Genomic DNA, 21,002 nt, shown 5'->3' on the forward strand with positions numbered 1-21,002 from the left:
CTAAAAAGGACAAAACAAAAATAATAACAGAGAAAATAAGTTAACATTGTTAAGCGGTGATTGAGAGAGCTTGGCTAGTGACTGAGTGCTCCCAAATTGTTAGTTTCATTTCTTCCTCTTCCTTATTTTGTTCTCCACTTATTCTTCATCCTTACTTTCTTGTTGATCTATTAAAGATTTTTCTTTTCCCTGCTGTTTCAGAACCTATACTTCTTTTAACTCTAATTAAAGATTAAGGGTTTTCTGTGGGTTTTTTTTAACCTACTGGTCTCTTTTTAAAGGCTTCTCCCCACCCTTACCTAACTTTTAGGAGTAAACTCATTTCCCTCTCTGTGTAACACACACATGCACGCATGCACGCACATGCACACACGTAGACATATTCACACTCACACGTACTTTTTTTTTTTTTCCTGGAGCCATTTAAGAATTGACTGCTCAGGGCTTTCCTGGTGGCGCAGTGGTTGAGAGTCCGCCTGCCGTTTCAGGGGACACGGGTTTGTGCCCCGGTCCGGGAAGATCCCACATGCCGCGGAGCGGCTGGGCCCGTGAGCCATGGCCGCTGAGCCTGTGCGTCCGGAGCCTGTGCTCCACAATGGGAGAGGCCACAACACTGAGAGGCCCGCGTACCGCAAAAAAAAAAAAAAAAATTGACTGCTCTCACTGTAACACTTTATTCCTAATACTTGAGTACGTACCTCTTAAGTACAAAGGCATTAATCCTTCATTCCCTCACAGAAATCATCATACTTAGAAAATTTAACATTGATATAATACCATTATTTATGTTCACTAATATACAGACCATACTCAAAATTTTCCCAGTTGTCCTCCTAGTAACATCTTTCTAGCTGTTTGATTTTTCAAATTAAGGGTCCACTCAGGGATTATACATTGTGTTTACTTATTAAGTCTCTGCCTTTGGACTTCTTGTTTTGTTGCTTATCTGACGTTATTTGGTTTGCATGGGTTTGAGGACTGATTTTAAATCCCCACAGTGTTTCTATCATATTGTCAGTTTTGCTAATCTTTGGATTTGGCTCCAAGTGGTCAAAATTTGAACCTTTTAAAATCATAAACTAGAGAATTCTTTTAAAATCCATACTGTTATTAATAATCCTCCTCTAAAACTCTTCCAAAGGAAAGCGGTAGTATGAATTCTTAGTGGTAGAAATGTATGAATTTCACTGGTACAATTTGAATATCAGAAGACTTTGTGACTGAATTATCTTATTACCTGCTGTATTCTAGAACTGAGGGTTTCTTGAATTCAATTAGAACCCATTCTCAAATGGTCATAATTTCATATGCTTTAAAATGAAATTCTCCAGAATTTCTGGAGAATTTCTGGCCTTTTCAAGGCCAGAAGCAGTCGTCTGCAAAATTTTCAAGATAGTTATCATGCCATAACTGGTGTCACCATGAGCTGCTTTAACTAAAGATTTATTAATTCTAGAACCCCTTTATACTTCTTCAGTGAATCCTAAACTTTAGCTCTTTTGATTATCTGTTAGAACTGTAGATTTATCAAGTTCCCAAAAGCCCCATCCCCCCGGAATACCTGGCCAAGAAACCGGCTGTCAGTCTTTTGAGTATTTAACTAAGCAATCTCTTTCCTACTATAGTCAAATAATTACAGTAGGGTTCTTATGATCAATTATATTTTTCTCAAGCATAACCCTAGATTTATGGCAGTTTACTTCTCAGTTTATGCCAACTGCCCTCACTGAAAGCAAATACTTAATAGCTCTGTTAGATTAGTGGGCCAGTAATTTACTTGCTATAAAAGTTCTTATTCAAAATTACTTTGATTCTGTAATTAAATTGATCTAATGACAACTGTTTCTCTAATTTGCATATTTAGAAACTCCATTTTATTCTCCATTTAAACTCATCATAACTTGCTTTAAAGATTACATTGTTTCAGTCTTTGTTCTTAAAGTTTTATGGGCAAATTTTATTCAAAGTAATAAAGTCATGGTGTACAAAAAAATGAAGTATTTTTAAGTTTTATCAGTACTATATGACTTTTAAAGCCTGTTACCATGTTCAGTGGTACTGTATTTACTATAATTTAGCATTTTAGTGTTTTTTTTTTCATTTGTTTCAAGATTTTCCTTGTAACTTAGAGACCTAACAGAAATTTCCTTGGATGAATTCTTAATTTGTAAATGCATCGTAAAAGATTTTGTAATTAATTAAGAGTTCTGTCTATTTTTAGGTTGCCACTTACTACTCTGATTCTATTATCTAGACAAGTTATCTTAAGTTCTCTAGCTTCCTCCAGCAGTACATAAACTATGTATATAAATACATACACACACACACACACTCTCCCTCTCTCTCTCTCTCTCTCTAACATTCATGGCAAGGAATAGATCACGAAACTGGAAGCTCTAAAACAGTATTAAATATCACTTATATTCTATAATAACTCATGATAACTACAGAGAAACATAGGTATATTCACTTTAAATGATCTTCTCTTAAGTTGTTAACTTGTCAGCAAAAATTATAAAACTATTTCTGTAGCAGTGAGATCAGGCCAATGATTTATGGATATATTATCTATAAAACCATTAGTTTGATCTTATGATTTATTTTAACTAAAAATAGTAAGTTTATCACATTATTTAACTTACAATAAGTTAAATAATATACATTTTATATTAAATTTTTATCTAACAATAAGTTTATTGTTAAAGTTTCAACTAACAGTAAGTTTAACTAACAATGTTTATATATAACTCTCTAGTCAAAATAAATATTGTTGGGATCTCTGAAAAAGATTACCTACTCTGCTGTATACACATATATTCCAATAAGCATAAACTATATTTTCTTTGCTAGATGGTAAAAATTCAGAGTTTTCTTGGAATTACATGTTCTTGCTAATTGAACCTACATCATAATAAAATTTAGTAAGAGACTACTATGTGCTGTGGGTATGTGAAGTATACTGGTAAAAGTATATAATTGTAGAATGATAGTTTTTAAATGGAAGAAATCATTTTTTGATTTGAGGTAATGGAGTTAGAACATTTGAGATAGATCTTGAAGAATGAGGTAGTATTTCAACTAACAGAGAGGAGAGTTTGTACAGTCTGTTGAAAAAGAGAGAAGAGAAACAGTGTGATCAAAAGTAGGGATAGGGCTTCCCTGGTGGCACAGTGGTTGAGAGTCCGCCTGCCAGTGCAGGGGACACGGGTTCATGCCCCGGTCTGGGAGGATCCCACATGCCGCGGAGCGGCTGGGCCAGTGAGCCATTGCTGCTGAGCCTGCGCGTCCAGAGCCTGTGCTCCACAACGGGAGAGGCCACAACAGTGAGAGGCCTGCGTATCGCAAAAAAAAAATGAAAAAAAAACAAGTAGGGATAATGTGGAGTGTTGCAGGAAAAATGAATTGTCTAGTTTGATTGATTTATAGGATATATATACGAAGTAAAGCAGGAAAAGTAGAGCCAAATTGGAATGTCTTCATTACTATGGTAACATTTTCATAATTTGATAGATAGTAGAGGATCATAGATGTTTGAACAAGGCCATGAGAGAATTTTAGAATGTTATTCTGGCAGCAACGTACAGGTGTATTTGAAGGTGAGAGACTGACTGAGAGAAGGTTTATTAGAAAGTCATTGAAGTTGCCTAGCATGATAAGAATATAAACCAGAGAAGTGGCAGTGGACTTATAAAGGAGAGGAGGAGATTTAGAGACTTGGCACTTAACTTGTAGATGGAGGAAGATGACAGAGAAGAAGTCTAACATGACTGCGAAGTTTCAAATTTAGGGAGTTGGGACTTCCCCAGTGTCCAGTGGTTAAGACTTCGTGCTTTCAGCACAGGGGGCATAGGTTCGATCCCTGGTCAGGGAACTAAGATCCCACATCCCACATGCCACACAAAGCGGGCAAAAAAAAAAAAGAAATTTAGGGGATTGAAGAGATTTTTGGTACCAGTAACAGAAATAGGGAACTGAGGAAGAGTTGGTTTGGAAATAAAGGTGTTTGACTTTAAACATGTTGAGTTTCAGGTTCCAATTTTAGTTACATATAGTCCATTCTACAGGTAAATAGAAATTCAGGACTAGGAATTTAGGAGTCAGATTGAGCTGGAGAATAACAAATTTGAGAATAAGCTGAATACAATTAATATTTAGCCTGAGGATATAAGAAGACCCTACTCACAACATTCAGAAGAAAGTATAAAGAGAAGATAGGAGATACAGAACAGACTCTTGGAGTGCTTATGTTACAGGGCTATGACAAGGATAGTTGCTACCAACAACAACAAAAAGACCAGGAAAGGGGTAGTCAGAGAGTAGGAAAGTCAAAATAGTGTCCTGGTTATAAAAACCAAAAAAAGAATTTCAGGGACTAGGTATACTTGAGTTTTTCAGAGAGGTTTATTTATATACCAAAAATTGAAAGATGCTTTTAAACACATAAACCAGTATTTAAATCCATGTGAGGTGGAGAGGAGGTATATCAGTCGTAACAGTGCAACAAAATTTCAAACTTGATAATATTGCCTCATTTTTCTCAACTCTAAAATATTGGATAATAGTAAAATGCTATTTCATTGGGTGATTGTAGGATTAAATGAGATAACCCATATTAAGCACTTAGTTTAGGGCCTCACACAAGTAAACATTTGTTAAATGTTAGCTTCTGTTGTAACACTCAGCAAATATTATTTGCTATATGATGATTTTATCATGAAGGAATAACATTTGTTTCCAGTTTGGGGAAAGTTCTGGGATAGGGAGGGATTGGCAAACCATGGTCTGTGGACCAAAGGTGGCCCACTACCTGTTTTTTGTACAGCCTGCAAGTTAGAATGGTTTTAATACTTTTAAATGGTCAGCAGAGGCAGGGGGAGGATGAAAAGAAAAAGAATATTTTGTGACACAAATTCAAATTTCATTGCCCCTAAATAAAGTTTTATGTGACACAGCCACATTCATTCATTTGTGTACTACCTATGGCTGGGTTTGTGCTACAGCAGCATAGATGAGTAGTTACAGCAGAGACTCTATAGTCTACAAAGCCTAAAGTTTACAGTCTGGCCCTTTACAGAAGGAAAAGTTTGCCAACCTCTGTTCTCGAGTACCATGACTTTAAACTCTGAAATCAATAAGGAATCATCTCAGTGCCTATCATATTATGTAAAATATTACAGAGCTTCCTGGACTTTCTCAGTCAATGGAGACCTTAGTGTTTTACTAAATTTTTTTCACAGTGCCATTTGGCAAAAAAAAAAAATACCTCTTGGTTTCATTGATTAAGTAGTTAGGTACAAATAAGTTAATAATGGCAATTTGTGCAGTGTCCAACAGATGTCACTGTACTTCTCTCAAAACTTTAAAATATCCCACAGCACCCCTGTGATTTTGTTCTTGCGCCCTGGAATGCCTCAGTGTGCATTTTGGGAACTGAAAAATGCTTGTATATCTTGAGCCTCTTTGCAACCTTATTGTTAGGAATTAATTATTGGAAATATTAGAGGTATCTTGTAGCAGTTTTGTCTAGGAATTAGCCCTCCAACATTATGGGTGCTTTAACAAGCTCTATTAAACTGCTGTTATGGCAAACCTTGGTAATAGGTATGAAAGAAAGGGGGTTTTGTGTTTTTTTTTAATCTATATCCTGTGCTTGTAGTAACTAGATAGTTGCTATATTTACCATCTATATTTAACTGTGGTTGAATATTTAAACTCTGTAAGTGAAGTTAATGAGGTGAACTAGTTACAGACAACAGACATTTCATTTTTAGGGTAGTTGGAAAGCCCTGAAAATGAAATAAATATTTGTACAAAAACAGTTTTTAGTTGAAATGTTTAATGTTTGGTGGAAAAATCAAACAGTAAATTTAAGGCTATGATATTTAAAATATTAATGAATTAAATATTATAATTAGAAATATACTGATGATTACTTTTTTTTTGATGATTACTTTTTTGTTGATGATGATGGATTTAAAATTTTTTAACCCAAGTACAAAATGAATAAAAACAAAATTCAAGGGCAGTAGTTTTTTCACTTCATACTATAATACTATCAGCTCTATGTGGCTTTAACTGCCTTAGAAGTTTCTGTATTAGATTCTTTCAGATTCTCTCATGCTAAAACTGGAACTTGTTCCCAGTGACTTTTAAAGATTGGATAATTACCCAGTTGTTGGGTTTTAATTTATTATAAAATTCTTTTAAAAAGAGAAAAGTCTGTTTTGCTCATAACTTCCTTTTCTGTTTTCATGCTTTCAATCTTTATCTCTTTACCTGTCTTATTTTAATTGGCTTTAGTATGATTTCATTGCTCCTATCATGCCTGTGGTGGAATCAGTAGATCCTGCATCATGGAGGCAGGGCTTGCGCAAAACTGGCATTGTTCTTGTGCCCAGTAAAGGTGAAAAATCTATGGTGAGGCATTTCGATGTGCAAGGATTTATATTAGGTTACAACATAACAAGTTTAATATGAATATTGGTTTCAAAGATGCATGGTTTTAAGTCATTATGGTGTGCTCATTTCTGTTCTCTGTATTTGCATCATAATTTTTCTGTGTGATACAAAGTGTGGAGTGTGTGTTCTTAAATCTAACATCTGGAAAGGTAGTATTTCCTTCTTCAGTTTTAGATCTTTACATTTTTTACTAAGACATTAACCTGCTTAGTAAAAGTGTTTCTCCTGAAACTATTAACTGTAATTTTAAACATATTATCTGTAAACTTCTCATTTTCAGTTTAAGGACTGATAAGTATTGTATAATTTTTCTCCTTTTTCTTAAAAATAAAATAAAATAAAAACAGTTTCCAACTTCAGCTACAAAAATTTCTCCCAAAGAAGAAGAGAGAAAAGATGAGTCTCCTGCATCTTGGAGGTTAGGACTTAGAAAGACTGGTAGTTATGGCGCACTTGCAGAAATCACAGCATCTAAAGAGGCTCAGAAAGAAAAAGACACTGCAGGTGTTATGCGTTCAGCTTCAAGTCCCAGACTTTCCTCCTCTTTGGATAATAAAGAAAAGGTAATCTGTTTCACAATTTGGTTTCTATAAAAACTATGATAATTTGTTTTCCTGGAATCAGATCCGTTGGATTTTCTACTATGTATCATTAGATCTATGTATCAACTTAATTCACCTGACTTAATGAGTTACATGATAATACAAATGTACTTACCTTAAGCAGATATCTATATGGGATATAATTATTGGGAAGATCAGATGTATTTGCCCAAAACATAAATTATGAGACTATACTCAATTAAAGGAATCCTTTATTCTATTTGAGAATTTACAATAAAATGTATCAAGGAGCAAGCTAATTTTATTTATTAAGAAGGGTTTTGAAAGTTTAGGAACACATTTTTCTAGAATGTGCTTATACTCATAAGTTAAATTTATCCAATATATGCAATTTCTTTACCTACTTTTTTCATCTGATACATCACAGCTTTGTCCTAGTGAGCAATTTTAATAACTGTATTTTGAAAGGCAGTATTAAATTGCATTAAATAGAATGCACCACAGTTCATTCAGTGCTATTTTGTATAATTGGATTATTTATTTTCTATTGCATTTTTAGTGCTTGGACATTTTTTTCCTTACAGTTTTCTTGCTCTATACAGGAGTGTTTACATGTATCAGAAATTCAGAAATGAATTTCTCACTAAGTAATTTTAATATTTTTTATTTTGTATAAATTTATTTTCTAGTTGTTTTCCAAGTACTTGATGCCAGTATAATGAGAATGTAACAGATGTCATTGTCACTACACTCTCAGCCAGATTTGGTTAAATATAATTTAAATAACCTTTTGTTTTGTATATTTTAATGTTATATTTTTAAAACATAGTATATCAAGGTAGTAAATAGCTTGTATAATGTAAGTAATTGAGACTTATCAGTGAACTGTATTTGAGACCTTATTTCTCTGAAAGAAGTAAAGATATTTTATCTTACAATACTACATTACAGTAGATGTTACAGAAGTTTCAGGAAAAGTCATTAAAATGTGGAGGAATTTTTCTTATGTTAAAAAAGAGCTAATTCTAGATTAAACAAGAGGGAAAAGAAAATTAATTTGAACAGGCTGTCTTTTAGTGTTTATAGTACTTGAATATTGATAGACATCAATTTTGGAGTTTAGCTAGGAATTATGGAAATATTATAAAATAAACTATGATGGCTGTGTAATTATACATTGTTGAATACTCTTTACATAATACTTTTAGCAGCACCTATAGTCATCACAGATTTATTTTCACTCTTTTTTCTCCCTGTTGTGTAGGAGAAAGATAGTAAAGGAACTAGGCTTGCATATGTTGCACCTACAATACCAAGACGACTAGCCAGTACATCTGACATTGAAGAGAAAGAAAACAGGTGGATTCATTATGATTTGTTTTATTTTTTTTACTATAAAATCTTTACTATCTAGCATAAGAGTTAAAACATGAGCATTGTTGTAATTATGTGGGATATGGATTTCAGGAGGAGATGGAGGGTATTCCTAATAGGAAGAACACCAAGTACATGGACTTGAGGAGGTGCAGGCTTGGTATGTTCATGAAATAGCAAAAACAAATGAAGGCATTATGGTTATAATGGAGTGAGGGGACAGTGGTGGCAGATGAGGTCACAGACTAGTATATGCTTTCTAAATATTTGGAACATAATAGAAAAGGAGAAAGAAGAAGGGAGAAAAAGCACTTACTTGATCACTGTCAACATTTTAATTTGTTTCTTCCTACTTTTCAGCACATATAGAGTATGAGAATTTTTAATATAATTGTAATCATGTTATAATATTCAATTTTGTGTCTTGACTTTTTCTTTCACTTAAGATCTCCTAATGTCTTATATGTTAGTATGTATTTTCAATAAGCATTGTTCTTCATTAGTACATAGTGTTGCATAGAGTAGATTTGCTGAGGTTAAAGTAGCCATTTCCCCTCCCCAAACTATGGACGTTTAAATTATCTAATATTTTTGTCATCATAAATAAAACTTCTGCAAACATTTAGATTTCCCCCCTATAGTTAGGATTATACCTTTGGGATAGAATCTTAGAACTGGAATCTTAGTGAATTACTTTCACTTCTTAATAAGTATTCCAGACTGTTTTTCTAAGGGATTTTACTAGTTTCTGCTTCTACAGATGTTTATTAAAATACAGCTTCTTTAACCCTATTTTAAAATTATTTACCAGAATCTGAAAGATATTTTTTTCACAGAGATTCTTCAAGTTTGCGAACAAGTAGTTCATATACAAGAAGAAAATGGGAAGATGATCTCAAAAAGAATAGCTCAATTAATGAAGGATCAGCTTATCATAAAAGGTAATAATATAATTCTTAAGTAACTTTTGTGTATTCTTTTATTAAAATATGAGGCAGTTTGGAGCTCTCAATTTAATATAACATTAAAAATGTGCTTTTATTAAATGTATCTTTTGTTGTTTAAATAAAACTTCATTTAAAGACACAGAATATATATTTAAAGATGGGTTAAAATTTGCTCCTACTTATGCCTTCCTATTATATTATATATTTTTAAATTAAATTTGATATGCTAAGAAGTATCTTTTAGATTATAGCATATTAAAAAAGGAACTCTGTATGTAATTATATATAAGTCAATTATGTAATTGACTAGAGCAGTTGAAATAGATTAATTAATTGAGCTCATGTGGTGACCTGGAAAGTTTCTACCTGTGTTAGAACTCAGAGCAATGGAAATGCCTTGAATTGGAATGTTGGTAATATCATATTGGAGAGGGGGTGGAAAATCTATGTGTTATTTTCTCTGCTAAAAGCAACCAAAAAAAGACTAAAAGATCAACAAATATAATATAGGCATGGGTCACCCCTAGGGATGTGACCCATTGCCAAAACAATTTCTTAGAAAATGCTTAAGTCTTAACTTTCCCCAAGTAAAACCAAACCAAAGTGTTTTTCCAGACCCAACCTAGCGTGACCATATGACCTGGAACAGTTCCAGAAATGTAAACTATCAGATCATCTTTGAATCTTGTTGGTGGGTGGGGGATGCAGTAAAATGATACACTACCAAATTAGGGAAATCATCTAGACTCTAGCAAGTTGTAGATGCAACTCTTGGTGCTGGAGCCGGTGGCATATTTAGGAACACAGTCTTTTAGATTTTTTCCTAGCCTTGTGAATCTGTATAATGTATAGGCATTGACTATAGAATACACATACAAACACATTCTATATAGATATGACTCTTTCCTTTAGTTGCTCCTTTGGTAGAAGACAAGATGATTTGATTAGTTCTAGTGTTCCAAGCACCACATCAACACCAACAGTTACCTCTGCAGCTGGGCTTCAGAAAAGCCTGCTTTCCAGCACAAGCACTACTACAAAGATTACAACGGGTTCTTCCTCAGCAGGCACACAAAGCAGGTGAGTCACAGATACATTTTGTGTTCAGGCCTACTGTGTGCTTATGTATGTGCATGCATTTTTGTTTAGAAGATTGTGGGGCTCTGGATTTTTTCATTGACCTTGTTAAAATGATTTACAAACAAAAATTGGTTCCAAAAAGAGGCAATTATGCATGTCTGGGGAAAAAATATTAAGTTCCTAACTTATGAACTTTGTTTGCATTAAGCTGCTTAAAGTGTAAATTTCTCTTTGACAGCTCTGGGTGAACTTTTTGGTTCATAGATGAAAGATGTCTCACCTTATGTTTTAAAAAAATCCATCCCTGTAGTTACATGTTTTCAGCTGCTAGAAAGTGCTTTCCTTGTTTAGCTGTTTTCCTTTTCTCTTTTTTGTGTTGCTGCTTATGATGCTATAGTACCTCAAATCGTTTGTGGGCTGAGGATAGTACTGAAAAAGAAAAGGACAGTGTTCCTACGGCAGTGACCATTCCTGTTGCTCCAACTGTTGTAAATGCTGCAGCCTCTACCACAACCCTGACTACAACTACTGCTGGCACTGTCTCCTCCACTTCAGAGGTCAGGGAGAGACGCAGGTGTGTAAAGATCCTAATAGGACTGCTGATATATCTTGCCCAATGATGAAAGTTGTTTGTTTTGCTTGTTTTTTTAATCTTGGGAAGTTGGTGACTATCTCTTCAGTAGGTTAATACATGAGATAACCTAGATCAGCTCAGAACTATGTAAATTGATATAATTAGCAATTATTCGCCTTTAGGCTTGGTAACCCACCTCTGACAGAATTAATGTTCTTGTTTAAAGGCACTGAGCCAGATAGTTGTCTTCATACTTAGCCATCTTAGTTTTAATGATTTATTTAATTCAAAACATTTTTGTGATGAAGATCTAAGCGCATACTCTAAATACATATTAAACAACTCATACTCATGGAAAACTAGATGTAACATGACAAAAACAGGTTTTTTATTCTTCTCATTGTTTCCCCCTTCCACCTCATTATTAAGAAATTTGATGCATGTTTAGCGATTTTTGTTGTTGTTATTTTTGAGAATTTCATTTTAAAATTCTTTTGGTGAAGAATGGCTTCTTATGCATATGTGTAAGCCAAATAATTTTAAGTATGTTAACTACATTCACTTAGTTTTAATTCTGGTACATAGAAGGCACTTATTAATTAAATTTTTTAAAGGGTCTGTGAATTTGTTTTATGTGCTTAAAACATTTTTATGAGCATTGCTCACTTCTTCCTGTTGCAGCCAATTGGTATGGAATCATAGATGTGGAAAGGAATTTACCTATTATCTTTTATGATATCCTTTACAGAAGGAAACTGAGTTCCAGAGATATTAAGTGACTTTTCCACTTTTATGTGGTTAGTAAGATTGAGAGCTAAGGCTAGGCCCAATATTACAGGAGAATCAGTCCAGGGTTCTATTTGCTATATCATGCATAGTCCTAGCTTTGAATTTGGTTTTCCCTCTTGAGAAAGAACATCTTAGGAAACTAAACGTAACCTCTTTAAATATTTTATTCTTGAAAAATTAGCTACATAGCTGATATTTTCCTTAACTAAAATACCAACCAGATTAATTTGGTTTTATTTCTAGCACATAGTATTCATATACAGTCTTATACATCTTTTGTCTCTGATGCCTAGCAAAGTGCGTGGCCTGTTGTAAGTAGTAGCATCCTTATAGTAATATTTGTGGTGAATATATGAAAAGTAACAAAATGTTAAATGTTTTGAAAACTTTTTTAATTAAAAAAAAGTTTTCTTTCCTATCATTACATCTTTAGTTTCTGTCAATATATTTATGCTTCATTTCTATTTTTATGGTGAAATTTAATGATACTTCTCTAACAGCACTACAAGCAGTTAGCATTTTGTGATTTTTGAATACCAGTATAGGTCATATCATATTTTAATTATTCTTGTTTTTCTCTTAAGTTTAGTCAGTTTTAGGTTTTTGAGGTGTTTTCAATGAGACCACATAGCCTACAGAAATTAGAGTTTCATAGGCACTCATCGTTCTCTTCTAGTGAAAATGAATTTGAGGGCTTTGGTTTTTTGGGAGGTGGGGAGCTGAAGGGGAAAAGGTTCAGGAGGTCTTGGTTTTTTACTCCTTGTTGTGCCTTAATCCTAAGGTAAGAGTTCTCTGTGGGTTAGAATTTATTTTTCTGTAAAATGAGATATTTAATTTATATAGTTTTTAACTTCTAGAATCCTTTCTATCTAGCATTCCATACTTTAAAAAAGTTTTTCCAATGACAAAGCCAGTGATTGTTTCCCCAAAATCATCAGTTGTTTCAGAACAAGCAAATTATGATTCTTAACCTCAGATTTCTTTATTTTTTATATTGTTGGAAAGTATTGAGTTTCAGCTTTTAGAATAAATCCCGGAAGACTTTAAGATTGAGAATAAATATTTGGTGATATTGTTAGGACAGAGCAGGTTCTCATATCATAAGAAATAAAATATATCTATTGACATTTTTCCGGGTCTACATTACAGAAATTTTGTCTCACTTGCTTCAGTGATGTGTGCAATAATATTAATGTTTGTGTTTTGTTTCATGTCGAATAACTGTTTGCAATTTTGGCCTCGTCTGTCTTTTTTTTTTGGTTGGCCATGCTGCTTGGCTTGTGGGATCTTAGTTCCCCAACCAGGGATTGAACCAGGGCCTTCAGCAGTGAAGGCACAGATCCTAACCACTGGACTGCCAGGGAATTCCCCTGTTTGTCTTTTTAATTAAATTTCATTAATGGTTTCAAAATGTATATAGTTGAAAATTTGCCCCCAAATGTATGTATGGTGATTTAAGAATATACTGTGGCTGAAAAAGATACTAATACATTTATGCCATTTTTAGGTACCCTTACATATGTACTTTTAGATATTATGTAAAGTTACTGTGTACACTATTAAATTCCACATTATTGTTGAATTTTCCTGTTTTTATGGATCAAGTTTGGATGAAAATTTTCTGTTTTTATAAAGATTTCCAATTGATTAATTGGAGGGAGGAGGCATTGGGGAGCAGGGAGGAGAAGGTAGCTTTAAACAGATGGAGCATGGTGAGGTTCCTTGGTGGCCTAGAGGTTAAGATTCCAGGCTTTCACTGCCATGGCCTGGGTTCAATCCCTGATCAGGGAACAGATCCAGCAAGCCTCGCGGGGTGGCAGAATATCTAGATAGATAGATAGATAGATAGGTAGGTGGAGCAAGATGGCAAATTCTTTCATTGCTTAGGCATTTCTAATTCTCCATAGTCTTTTCAAACTGCAAAACAGTACCTTACTAATAACTTCGTATTTGTAGTATGAGTTCACATGGTTCGGTACAACTACTCTTTTCTACCATTTTCCCTTGGCTCAGCCAGCTCCCATTTGTCTGCTTATTTTTTTCCCTCTGGAAGGAAAAATGCTGAGTGAGAAGCAAGGGCTGGTATTCAGTTTTTTAGAGATCTAATTTGGTTGACTAACCAAAATATAAATATTATAAATAAATATAAATATTTCAGCCAATAAATGTCAGGGAAATAATATATAGAATAATTGCTTTTACTGAGGGAAAAAACCTTAATTTAAGAATAACCTTTGGATTGTTCAGAAAATTGTGGGCAATCTAAGACTAGTAAGTAAAATTATATACCCTATACAGTTATACGAAAGAGATCAGTATGACAATATGATATAGTAATGCAATTTGGTATGTTCTGCCATCTTTTTGATGATCACCTCTTTGGAATTAAACACATATTAAAAATATGAATTATTTGTTTTCTCTACATCCTGTTCTTAGAGATCTGCTCTGTATAGACACCTCAAGGAGGAGAAAGGAACTGAATTTCAGATGGGGACTATCAAATATATTTCCTATATTACAAATCGATAGGCTAGGTTTTTATGCTAATTTGGAGCAAATGTTTGTATGGAAATTTTAAATGAACAGATTTTACAAGTCTTTCAGCTAGTAATTTTTATGCCCCTAACCTGCATATGTTAAACCAGATATGATAAATAGATTTATTAACTTTCATGGCAGCTTGAAAGTATTGAAAAAGAATCTAGGCTTCTTGGGAGAGAGTGTGATGGTTGATAGTGCTATTTGCCATGGGGTAAAGGGGCATAGTGACAATGCAGTTGTTTTAAACTATATATGAAAACTTTGTACATAATGGAAATAAGAATTCAGTCTTTCATGTCCATTTGTACTTTCAGAGCAGCTCATGAAATGCTGAAGTGATACATGCAGCTGTCTAGGCTGCTATAAACTTTTGTTAAACTAGATTTGCTATCACATTTAGGTTTCTTCTCTTTCTGTTATTTTTTTTTCCTCATCTGGTGGAAGTCCAAAAGGCAGTAAATTGCATAGGACCAGTAGATGCATAAATAAGTGTTAAATGAATGGATGAAAAAAAATAGCCATTTTACAGGCTAATATTTCACAGAGAACTTTTACACGTTTAAAAGTGTACCACAAAAGAAAAAAAAACTTTTTCCTGCTTAAATGGTCTTGGAAAATGCTGAGTTAAACACAGTTAAACAGGTTTCTTCCCTTAGTCCTTTTCAGACCCTTTAATATGTTATTTTCCTGGAGAACATTAGAATGTATAGTATTTTCCACATTTATATAATCAACTTCTACAACAAACAATACAAAAATTGTATTCCAGAATTAATGTTTCTTAAACTCTAATAACAAATTTATTGGTTATCCTCTTTCTTGACCCAGAAAAATCACTGGAGTTGTAATAAAAATGAGAAAGTATCTGTTACAGCTGAATAAAAACCTTAAAACTCAAGAGAATTGATGTATAGACAATAGAAATAATAAAACAATGGGAGAAAAAGGAATATCAAGCTTTTGAGCATCATAGAATGGAGAGAGGGCAGGTATCCTACCAGTTGTATTCATCTCTGGGTTTGTGTGTTGGTACAAATGAAGCCATACAGAATTTCAACTAAGAGAAAGTTAAACTACGGAAATGGTGATAAGCAAAATGTTTTATTTAGTGACTTCTCCCTTGCCTTTCACTTTTAGGGAGACAAATTTTTTTTTAATTAAAAAAATTAAAATTTTATTTTATGAACTTAAGTCAGTACTAGTTTTTAATAGAAACAAAATTTGGTAGAATAGAGCTCTTCAATGAAATGCTTCAATTTGATGAGCTGTGCCTTATTGATGAGATAAATGTAGTGCTATTATGATAGCAAAAAGACATAATCATTCAGGATATTCTAGAAACCTAGAGGTAAAAAGTGATAGAAAACATACGGATAAAGAGAAAAAAAAGTTTTATCCTTATGATATAGTGCCATAAGTTATTCAACCGAATACAGAACACAAGTGATACTTTCTCAAAGCAGATGATAAAAACAAGTCAGAAAATAGAAGTGATGGGATTTTCATCTAAGTTTGCTGGATGTCTCATTCAAGTAAAAACACCCTCTTGAGAATTTCTTGACTTACCTTGCTTTACAGTTTATCTGTGATTAGAGTAGAAGCAAGAAGAACCAGTCCTCTAGAACTAACTTTAACCAATAAGTAGTAGTTAATTGATGAAATTGAGGCAACCAGGATCTTGGGTGAGAAATGACTATGTCATCTTAGGGTTAGTTATCCAAGGAGACAAATCCTAGGAATAATGAATCTTGTATTCTAGTTTTAGAGAGACAGATTCCAAAAAATTCAAGATTTTGGAGGGAAAGACGCATTCCTATGTATCAAAAAGAATGAGAGTTCTCTAAAAAGAATTCTGAAGGAACTGTAAATAACTGTAAGGTGTTTGAAGATGTGTTATACTCTCTGAACTTAGAGCTTTAAAGGACACAGAAAAAATAAAACATAAGGCATAAAAGAAAGAATAAATTCTAAAGTTTGTTACGAATATGTGAATAGTGTCAGGGAGGTTAAAGAGCAGAATGAATTACAAATTGAGAAGAACACTAAAGTTAACATGAGAGTTTTTAAAAAATAGCATTTGGAGATAGGGGTATGATGATAGGTTATTGATAAACTTAATGAACAACAGAAAATAGAGATACTCAAGTTCAGAATGTTCTCTGAGAAATGTGAGCTAGATGGTAGTAGTATAACTAGATAAAGTGTTAACAATTGAACTTCCCGAATAGTATTGATCATTAGAGGGAAGTTTTCTTATGTTGCAGGGCTCTGTCTTGTCTTTGCTTGTTCAACCCTTTAATTCATTATTTACCTCTTGACATAGAGTGCATGCTTTTGAAGTTGTGCATACCGTGTGACAGGATGGAACATAGGCTTAGATTTATAGTATAAAATCTAGTGAACATAAATGCCAAATCCTCTTCTCTGTATCAGAAAATCAGTGACCCAAGAATAAGATGCTGATTTTAAAGCAATTCGTATATAAAAACACTTGAATTTTTAGAGAACTTAAAGTATGAACAAGAGTGTGATGTCTGCCAAAAACATTATTAGTAAATGCACAATGACAAGAATGCAGGGAATGCTGCTTCCTCACTAGTCATCCCATATCCTAAATATTACATTCAGTCCTTTACCATAAGAAGACATTGACAGTCTAGAGTTTAGCCTTGTAACTTCACATATCATCTAGGATGGTGTTGCAGAAAATCAAGAAAGGAGCTAAGAGGAATGATGTTAACATGGTTTAAAAAAAACCAAAACTGTGGTTAGGAAGAACTTTAAAAATAGGTTAATATGAGTAGTTCCAATCTAAAAAACTATCAAATTGCATTGTTGAATTTCAGAGTGGGTTTAACCATTTTCTGAAGACTCTTTCTTAAAATCCATTAAAATGCTAAACTTAAATGTTTCACTTACGCACATTCGTGTATAATTATATTCACAGGTATTGCATCTCCAAGTGACAATTTTTATTTATTACTGTAGATCATACCTCACTCCTGTTAGAGATGAAGAGTCTGAATCCCAAAGAAAAGCAAGATCTAGACAAGCAAGACAGTCTAGAAGATCAACACAGGTATAGTTAATGTGTATAATATATAAAAGTTCAAAATAAATTATCTTTCCCTTTTTCACATTTCTGTGAAAATACTGATGTCACTATATAATATGAGTAAATCTTAAAAAATAAAAGTTGCCTTAGTAATCCTACCGTAGCCTTTTTATGTGGCTATACTGTTAATGTTACATTTCGTCTAAGTAGCATATGCCTTTGTATCTCTTTAAGTATTTATTTTTCTATTCCTAATATAGTGTCTGGCTCAGGATATTTGATCAGTGTTAAAATTAATCATATATGATGTCGCATAATTATTAAAGAATTCTATGCGTATTTGGAAGGTATGGGAAATAGGTCTTTTATATTAGGTATATCAAAAAGCTGATATACAAGTATGAGAAAAATGTCACTCAAGCTAGTTATCATCTTCTTACCCACTTGCCATTCTCTCTCCTATATCTCTCGTGTCTTCCCTTTCCTACAGTTGAGGGGCTCCAAAGTCCAGATTCAACTGTTTATTTATTTATTTTATTTATTTTTTCGGCCACCTTGGGTCTTAGTTGCAACACGCAGGATCTTCGTTGAGGCATGTGGGATCTTTTCGGTGAGGCACATGGGCTCTTCGTTGCAGCGTGTGGGCTTCTCTCTAGTTGTGGTGTGCGGGTTTTCTCTCTCTAGTTATGGTGCGTGAGCTCCAGGGCATGTGGGCTCTGTAGTTGTGGCGCACAGGCTCCAGAGTGCATGGGCTCAATAGTTTGCAGCACGTGGGCTCTCTTGTTGAGGCACGCGAGCTCGGTAGTTGTGGCACACGGGCTTAGTTGCCCCGCAGCATGTGGGATCTTATTTCCCCGACCAGGGATCAGACCCACATGCCCAGCATTGGACGACGGATTCTTTACCACTGGACCACCAGAGAAGTCCCTAGATTCAAGTGTTTAATCCTTGCCATTACTTAACATATTTTTTCTGTCTTCGTGCCTTAACTTCTTGAAATCCAACCTATTCTTTTCAAGACTTAACCTTCAAAAATTACTTCTTTACTGAAATCTTCTCTGTGTGCATATACATATATAGAAACATAAATATATATAAATTTAATACATAAATAATGCATATATTGGCTTTTCCTTCTTTCTCTGAACTTCTTGGGAATATTTATATTCATATGGTCAGTTCCTGTGCTATTCTGTTAATTTCTTGAATACAGAGACAATTTCTCGCACATATTTTATTTCTTTCCCAGTACCTATTATTGTGCTTGCTCATGATGATTCTTCATAGAATGAATGTGACTAGAAATTCTGTTTCAATTTGCAAACCAATTCCAAACATGCATATTTGACTTTTAATACATTCATATTTAATATATCTACTTATAAAATATTCCTTTGAAATGAGCTTTAATGCCTCTCATAATTAAATTTATCTTTTTTTGCGTGCAGGGGGTGACATTGACTGATCTTCAGGAAGCTGAGAAAACGATAGGAAGGAGTCGTTCTACCCGAACCAGAGAACAAGAAAATGAAGAAAAAGAAAAAGAAGAAAAAGAAAAACAGGATAAAGAGAAGCAAGAAGAAAAGAAGGAGTCAGAAACATCTAGAGAAGATGAATATAAACAAAAGTACTCCAGAACATATGATGAGGTAATAGCATACCAACAACAGCGCTAGATCAGGTGGCACGGATAGTTCTTGTGATTCTCAAAATGCAAGAGATTTATATACTAACAAACCATATACAAAATATTCATAAGGATTTTAACTGGAAATCTAAATTATTTTGACATGATTAGAACGTTACTTTTCCTTTGAAATGAATTTAAGTGTCTTATATGTTTTTATCTATGTTTATATTTCAAATGGTTGTTAATTTTAATGTTTCACAGACTTATCAACGCTACAGACCAGTATCAACTTCAAGTTCAACCACTCCATCCTCTTCACTTTCTACCATGAGCAGTTCACTCTATGCTTCAAGTCAACTAAACAGGCCAAATAGTCTTGTAGGTATAACTTCTGCTTACTCCAGAGGATTAACAAAGGAAAATGAAAGAGGTAAGAAGACCAGATTTTGAAAACACTTTGTTTCCTTCAGATTAATTCTTTGACTTGGTTTTTCCTAGTAGTTTAACAGAAGAGTAACAACATCCTAAACTGGGACTCATTCTACCTAACCAGAAAGAACATGATGGTTGAGAATGAGAAAAGTAGAAAATAAAAACAGAAAATAATGTGGTCTGGCATTGATATGTATATCTTTATTGCCTTCAAAAATCTTTATGTCCATCAACATAGAAAAGTTAGTATAGAAGAACTGGTGGGGTGATTATTTCTAGGAGCAGTTTATTGATTATTTCTAGGAGCAGTTTATTAATGTTTCAAGTCATTTCTTGCATATTATGTAGATATCTTTTAACTGTTTTCTGTGAAATTGTTTTAAACAAAAATCATTTAACTTATGTAATGTCTTTGCCAAAAAAACTTATTTTTATGTTTATTTCTTGAGAAATAGATTTCTTTTTCAGCTGTATATTGGCATATTGATGCTATTAACATTTCCTATTACTTCATATAAGCTTCCTATGTAAACACTAATTAACTCCTCCTTTAAATAAGAGATGGCTACTAAATAAATTATTCCTAATTGTAGGTATTTAATATTTTAAAAGCAAAATCTCGGGCTTCCATGGTGGCGCAGTGGTTAAGAATCCGCCTGCCAATGCAGGGAACACGGGTTCGGGCTCTGGTCTGGGAAGATCCCACATGCCGGCAAGCAACAAAGCCCGTGCGCCACAACTACTGAGCCTGCACTCTAGAGCCCGTGATCCACAACTACTGAAGCCCATGCACTTAGAGCCCATGCTCTGCAACAAGAGAAGCCACCGCAATGAGAAACCTGCACACTGCAACGAAGACTAGCCCCTGCTCGCCGCAACTAGAGAAAAGCCCGCGCACAGCAACAAAGACCCAACGCAGCCAAAAATAAAATTAATTAATTAACATTTTTTTTTAAAAAAGCAAAATTTCATAGTATTAGTCATGATAATATCAGTAATCATGTAGGAATAAACTCAGAAAATTAAATTATTTTCAACTTCCAGCTGGCTTTTCTTTTGTTGGTCATTGAAATATTTCAGTTCTTTAAACCAGTAAGTGTGAGACCCATCTAATGTTTGTAAAAATTTTGAGCAAACATTTAAAGTTAGGGGTATCTGCATAAAAGTTCAGATTTCTGTCTTCTGTTGAAAAGTTGGGAGATACGGCAACACTGGCTCTGAATTCTCACAGGTCAACAATTGATTAGAGCCAAGTAGTAGCAGCCCCACCCCCACCCCTTTGGAGTAGTGCCCTCCTGGCCCATTTTACCTCTTTATGTAACCTGGATGGCCACTCTCTATGTTGGAGTTTGCGACCTTTGCTGTAAACTAATTCTAAAAGCAACTTTAAAACCCCTCTTAATACTGTAATTCTGGGGTTTCTTTTGCTTCTTTTTCTTCACAGCAAGGAGACAATGACACAAGGAGCCTTTTAAAAATCATTTTTAACGTTACTTTGTTCCATATGTCTGTTTTGTTTTTTTTTTTTTTTTTACAATCTACTTTTTTTGGGGGG

At 33.9% G+C, this 21,002-nt stretch overlaps 1 protein-coding gene across 8 annotated transcripts in view; it reads left to right on the forward strand.

Moving 5' to 3' along the window:
• The window catches only part of PPP1R12A (protein phosphatase 1 regulatory subunit 12A), a 150,685-nt gene that overhangs the window by 100,171 nt on the left and 29,512 nt on the right, over positions 1–21,002 (forward strand). For 6 of the 8 annotated variants that reach the window (XM_079936684.1, XM_079936686.1, XM_079936683.1 and 3 more), the window contains 8 exons: positions 6,807–7,022; positions 8,287–8,381; positions 9,233–9,337; positions 10,256–10,423; positions 10,821–10,997; positions 17,319–17,409; positions 18,834–19,034; positions 19,277–19,445. In XM_079936684.1, the coding sequence (XP_079792810.1) occupies positions 6,807–7,022; positions 8,287–8,381; positions 9,233–9,337; positions 10,256–10,423; positions 10,821–10,997; positions 17,319–17,409; positions 18,834–19,034; positions 19,277–19,445 (1,222 nt within the window). The remainder of the gene's footprint in view (positions 1–6,806; positions 7,023–8,286; positions 8,382–9,232; positions 9,338–10,255; positions 10,424–10,820; positions 10,998–17,318; positions 17,410–18,833; positions 19,035–19,276; positions 19,446–21,002) is intronic. The other 2 variants (XM_079936685.1, XM_079936687.1) reach the window with 2 other exon arrangements.

Source organism: Stenella coeruleoalba, assembly GCF_951394435.1.
Source record: "Stenella coeruleoalba genome assembly, chromosome: 11".
Lineage (NCBI taxonomy): Eukaryota > Metazoa > Chordata > Mammalia > Artiodactyla > Delphinidae > Stenella > Stenella coeruleoalba.